This window comes from Odontomachus brunneus, unplaced genomic scaffold (genome assembly GCF_010583005.1).
Source record: "Odontomachus brunneus isolate Ranch 3 - 2012 unplaced genomic scaffold, Obru_v1 Obru_scaffold_054, whole genome shotgun sequence".
Lineage (NCBI taxonomy): Eukaryota > Metazoa > Arthropoda > Insecta > Hymenoptera > Formicidae > Odontomachus > Odontomachus brunneus.
This window is the reverse complement of record NW_022639504.1, coordinates 1,126,675-1,132,953: the sequence shown is the minus strand read 5'-3', so window position 1 is coordinate 1,132,953 and position 6,279 is coordinate 1,126,675. Positions and strand designations below refer to the sequence as shown.

Sequence of the window (6,279 nt, the reverse complement as noted above, 5' to 3'; positions counted from 1 at the left end):
TATATATATATATATATATATATATATATATATATATATATATATCCGTATAAAATGACGAATGAAATTGTTGTTATAAAGAAAACATGCAAAAAATTTCCAATGCATTTTGCAGTTGCATTGGTATACCAGCATGCAAAGATTAGTATCGTCAATCTAGTATCGTCTATCTGCTCTTGTGATTTTACATACAAAAGTATACAAGTGAGTTTGTCGTAAAGTAAATAGTTTGCGAGATATTTCATATCTTTTATGCTGAAAATATATAGGATAAAATGAGAAATCTTTCGTAAAATATACAATTTTTAACGATTTTACCTCAGTACTTTTATACGCAAGACTACAGAAATAAATATATATTTAAAAAAACTATATGATTCCACTAAAGAAATTGACAGGGCTTTCAAATAAATATCATCAACTGATAGATTTTTTTAATTTACTACTTTTGCGTACCTGAAACATATGTTTCGAGAATGCATTATTGACGAGATATTCAGGGTACGTTTACTGGCACGTTTTCCACACTCTGTACATGTGTATGTGCATTTTGTTGGCCACACCTCGCGTATTATTATAGCAATATTATTGGTCGCGCGATAACGCCGATCACGCGCGCGCCACATCTTGGTCTTTTTTACCTCGTCTGTAAGGTTTCCGGAGTGATACTAAAACAACGGTCTTATCGAGGTGCGTCGGAGCCGTAATCGGTATCAGCTGAAGTATATACGACGAAATCAGGCTATCATCGGATAACCTGTTACTCCGTTTGCTCGAGTCGAAATTTTGTCACTTGAGTCCGCGAGGAAGGACACGACCGTGATGTCGCCGTGACGAGAAATCTTGCTATCGCCCTCGTCTCAACTGCGGCACCCTCGGCGATCGAGGAGGTCGAAGAATAATGGAAACGACGATGCGCGGCTTCGCGCCGGCCGCTCTCTACCTTTAACTCGACGTAAAATAATTCCGCCTCCATCGGAGAGTTCATCTCGGGAGGCTTAATCACGACCGAGGGAGCGGATGAGGCTGACGTTTGAGCGGGTAAACTTATTCCGCGGACGTGCCAACTTCAAAAAGGTGGAGAAAGAGGAGATAGGAGGAGGGCAATCTAGTGTAATTACCGGGGCCCGATTCTCTTCGGGGTCCCCCGGGAATGCGCCGTTCGCGAAGAAACCTCGTCTACGAGGGACGATCCTCTAACCCTTTGTTTTTCTTGCCGGCGACAACCGTTTATGAGTCAGCCGGGGTGCGAGCTTATAGATAGGCGGACACGAGGCGCGTGCTCCTTGAATTCCCTTACGAGAAGGGTAAATAAAAAAGATGAATTCTTTGAGAGAGAGAGAGAGAGAGAGAGAGAGAGAGAGAGAGAGAGAGAGAGAGAAGGATACAAATACAATTCAATGATTCAAAGTAGAATAAATGAAAACTTGATCCTTACTTAAACTCTTCATCGCGATTATTACTTCTCCGATCAGGCATGGTCCATGTTCGTGTGCATTGCAGCAATGCTATCGGAGTGTCCCCGAGAGATCGTAACGCGCTATTAAGAAACGTCTTCAAGTACCTCACGTCACCTATCGATTCTCTTTACGCATTTATTATTCACTAAACCTGCGCGGACGGAGGATACAGAGAGGCTCGGGGCGATGGATGGTTCGCGCGAAGAAGATGGACCCTTCCATCCTCGCTCGTCTTTACACGTTGCATTAAACGCTGTGGCGAGAAAAATACAGAAGCTGCGAGGGGATAGGGAAGATGGAAAACGACGAAGCAATGAGCGCGCCGATCGGCGCGATTACTGAGGCGCCGCGTTTGCCGCGATGTTTATTTCGCCGTAAACGCCAGGACAGATTACATCGGCGCGATAATGATCGTGTTTCATTCGCGGACGCGCTATTGCGTCCTTCTCCCTCCCTCCCCCTCTCTCTCTTTCCCCACCCATCTCTCCCTCTTTCTCGCTCGTTTGCGACCGAGGAAGCATAATTCTTCGACGCGGTTTACCCCTCTCCGTCTCCACGGTGACTAGGATTTTCCTAGTCATCGAGAGTGCTTCTCCAAGGGACCTGGCGGTGGCGACGGCGACGGCGACGACGGCGGTGGCGGCAACGTACTCTCTGGAAAACGCATTATCCGCGCGGAGAGATTCTCCCGACTGAAAGAGACGACGACAGATGCGGCCGTGCGCACATTATGCCTCATTAAGCCGTCGTTTATATACACCCCGTAACAGGTTGCTAATTTACACGTTTATACACGCGCCGCGTGTATCGCGGCGGCAACGGCGGCAGCGAAAGGCCGGGCGTGTGACATTAAAAGCGCGAGAGATTCAACACCGAAGGCTCCCTCGCTTCTTTAATTGCTTATTTACTATTCGCGCGATTTCAATAAAATTGCACGCCATCAGACGCCGCGTCCGTCGATAAGCGCAACGATCGCGAGCCATCTCTATTCCTCCTTCGTCTCCTCCATTTTATTTTCGAGGTACAAAACTCGTATTATTTTATTATGTTCACTGTTACTTTATGATATATAACTGTTACTTCCGTTATCAACATTTTCATCATTATCATCATCACCACCATCATCAGCACACTTTTATCGTCATTATATTAAAAATATGCACCGAGAGAAAAAATATCTAAAAGATAAAAGATATTTATTCGCAGGTTACTAATGACATATTTGCTTATACTAACATAAAATATTTCTTAAATATAAAAATATACATTTTTTTTAAACCCATAGTATTTTCACAGAAGCGGTTGCTTATTTTGTTTATACAAGAGAATTTTTACTTAAACAAATATGTTATTAGTACCCACCGAATAAATATTGCTTCTTTTTAAATATGTTTTCTCTCTGTGTAATACTTTTCTCATAAAAATATCTCATCACTGCATATACTGAAATTCTGAACGTATGTATTTTCGTCGTATTTGTGAGGAAACGTATCCCATAGAGTTTCAAAAAAAAAGCTCTCTCTCTCTCTCTCTCTCTCTCTCTCTCTCTCTCTTTCAATCTCCTCAGTTTATCTTCTTACTTTTTAGTTGTTTATCGTTCTTCAAATAGAAAAATAATGCGAGGAAGGTTGCGGCGCGAGTTACGTCGGGGTAATCGCGTCGCGGTGGTTTCGCGCGAGTTACGTGCGCATTGCAGAACGAATGTATTACGCGCGCACGAATTCCGCCGGCGCTTTCAGGAAGGACTACCGCTCTCTCGCACGCACGAGAGTATGTAGCGCGGCTCGGCGCGCGGCGAGTTTGAAAAAAAGCCTTGACACGCGATGCGTGTCATTCAGACGGCGGCCGCGTACTCGTTTCCATTGAGAGCTGTTGCGCAGATAGTTGACCTTATTTCGCCTGCTGTGCGCGGCGCATTATCGTCCAGGAAGCAAACTATCCGCCGATGCCCGGCTCGACATATGGCCCCAGTAAACGCGTTCGATTCCCCACGACGTCGACGAGTCCGCGGATTCGCGAATAACAGCACGCATGCCGGCGACGCATATTCGACTCGACGCGGAAAATCCATATCGTTGAGATCGAGAGAGAGAGAGAGAGAGAGAGAGAGAGAGAGAAAGACATGCGGATTGTGGCTACGTTAAGGAAAACCGCGTTAACTAATGATAACGATAGTAAATAATAATATAGCGACAATGACAAAAATCTATTTACACGAAAACGATCTTCATCGTCAAGTATTTTCTGCGCTGACCGAGTAATTTGTCACGCTATTATCTTCATCATGACTTAATCTTACCATTCGAATTTATTTTTCTCTCAAAAGCACTGAGGCGAGATTTTCATGTCTTTCGAAATTGCCCGCGACAGCACTATGCATCTTGCGCAAAGTGCGCGATATTATCGTCGGTCGAGAGAAAGAGACCGAGAGATGTCCATCGCGGAGTGAAAATGAAGAGGGAAAAAGAGAGAAAAAGGGAAAATGGAACGCGCACGAGGCGCGCACGGAGCCGTGTTCCGCCACGTGGTCGGAGGAGGCCGCTCGATGTACGCGACGGTGCGCCACATGATGAAATCATTTTCTCGTTTCGACGTTCCGTGCACGTGTTGCGGTTCGCCGAGCCGAAGCGCGTCAGCCACCCGATACGCATCGACCCGGCCGCGCATTTTCCAAAATCGTCGCGCGACGGAAACGCAAGTCGATCGCAATGCGGGGCGATTTGCGCGGGTGTTCCGCGACGGCGGAAGCGCCGGCCTACCCGTGTATGCGCGTGTGTGGTATGTGTATGTGGGTGTTGTATCTCTCTCTCTCTTTCTCGTGCGCCCGGCTTTTCATTCATCGCTATAAATACGAATGAACGCGCGCATCGCGTTCTGAATGACGCGCGTCGACCTTCTCCCTCTCTCTCTGTTTCTCTCTATCTTTCTCTCCCTTTCTCCCTCGTGTTTCTTTTTCGTCTCGATCCTCAACCGGCGGTTACAGGAGAGCGCGCCCGTTCGGCAACGCGGATTATTCCGATACGCACCAGCCATAAATGTGGGCCACGGACGTCGGTTACGAATCCGCCGCGGGATTCCAGAGATCGCGGAAAATTGCGCTAAAACGCGCCACTAAACGCCCGCCGGAGCGCGTCCGCGAGGAAATCGCGAGAGATCGAGGCCGACTCCTTCTCTCCTTTTTCAGTGCATACATTTAACTATGATTGCACACGGAGCGCTAATAAACGCGATGGCTTCGTTTCATCAGAAATTATGATTTAAAAATTTTAATCTCTTTCGATGATGAGAATAATCGTTCCTGATAAAAGAAAACGATTAAGGAAAAAGTGTGTGAGAGAGAGAGAGAGTGAATAAATCGCGTTTTGAAGTCTGTACGAATTACGACGATCGCCCGCCAAAGTGGAAAGAAACGATTTCTTGAGCATGGCGAAACCGCGCCGCGCGGCCGCGACGTCACGCGTGTTTACCTCGTGTCAGTAAATACGCGGCGTAAAAAAGAAAGCCATTGACGTGCTCGCCTCGGAAAGTGGCAGGCCGCGTGCTGAAACTGTTACGTGACACACTTATGTAATTACGATTAGCCGGTTATATCGCTATTGTTGCGCGCTGCGAGTGATGTGCGCCGCGCCAATGGAGGTCCGTCCTTGCTTCGTCTGACGTCCATGAAAAAAGAACGAAATAATATCTTCTCTCCCCCCCCATGTCTCGAAAAAGAAACGATAACGAACGACGCGCACTCGTGTATACGCAGGATGCTCCACTTCACTCAATCCGTGCGCGTCTCGATATCGCAATTGATGGCGAAAACAGCGAAGACGAAGGTCGAGACGCGAATTGAAAATTGAGAAGTTGGACAATGTCGAAAAATCACTATCGTAGTAAGCGCCCCAGCCAAATATCTAAAGTGACATAGGATCGACTACATTTAATTAATTTTTGTATGAAATATTTGATGACATAACGATATACGCAATATTTAACCTCTTCAATGGTAATTTAAAATAACTGCACGATTTTTTTCTTAATAAACATATCTAGATTTCTCTTTTTTCCCTCTATTGTTATTTTCCTTAAAAAGAATTTTTTGAATAATAGCATACAAGATATATATCTGTTTTATATTTGCTATGAGTTTAGAAAAAAATTAATGTTCGTTAATGATAAATGGCAATATTGAAATTAATAATAACTTAATTAATAATATTGAAAATCGAATTTAAAAATGTATTTTAAACATACACAAAAGATACGAAGATTCTTAATTATCTCAGAAAAAATAATAAATGTTCTGGAGGAAATTGAAGGGGTTTAATATTGCAATAGAGATAAAAACACATTTGAGATTAATTGTGTGAACAGTTTCCGGATATAAGGACGATATACTTTAGCTTCAGATCATATTGGACAGTTTTCTCTGCGCGTTATCTGAAAATAGCATTCAACGTGACACTTCGAGCTATCTCCACGCACGAGGAGAAGGGGAATGCCGAGTCGCGTCTCGTACACGACGTAAATAATAAAGAGCAACATTCACAATCGGTATTCACCGCCGGCGAGGGATTCCCTCCGCGGCTCTCCCGCGCGGCCGGATATCTAACGATCGCCGGCATCCGCAATGCGCCGCGATATCACGCGCGCGCGTCTCTATAAATAGACGGGGCTCCGCGGAATTTCCTGCGCGTCATTGCGGTTATTTACAACGCCGCTAATGAGATGCGAGCGCAACGCGGAGCTTTCTTCCGAGAACGGCGCGATGCGCTACGCCTCTCACGCCGATCGGCGGGAAGCGCGAGAGAGTGGCGGCCGCACGGTCGCGCTC

General features: G+C 45.6%; 2 protein-coding genes across 8 annotated transcripts in view; one reads left to right on the top strand and one right to left on the bottom strand.

Moving 5' to 3' along the window:
- The window catches only part of LOC116845649 (3-phosphoinositide-dependent protein kinase 1), a 429,458-nt gene that overhangs the window by 271,254 nt on the left and 151,925 nt on the right, over positions 1 to 6,279 (top strand). The window lies entirely within an intron of this gene.
- LOC116845656 overlaps positions 1 to 6,279 on the bottom strand; it is a 180,662-nt gene that overhangs the window by 65,570 nt on the left and 108,813 nt on the right. For 2 of the 3 annotated variants that reach the window (XM_032818629.1, XM_032818627.1), the window contains exon 1: positions 457 to 727. The exons of the other annotated variant lie outside the window; for it this stretch is intronic. In XM_032818629.1, the coding sequence (XP_032674520.1) occupies positions 457 to 626 (170 nt within the window). In that variant the 5' untranslated portion in view covers positions 627 to 727. Of the gene's footprint in view, positions 1 to 456; positions 728 to 6,279 lie in introns of those variants that run through there. 3 annotated transcript variants of the gene reach the window in all.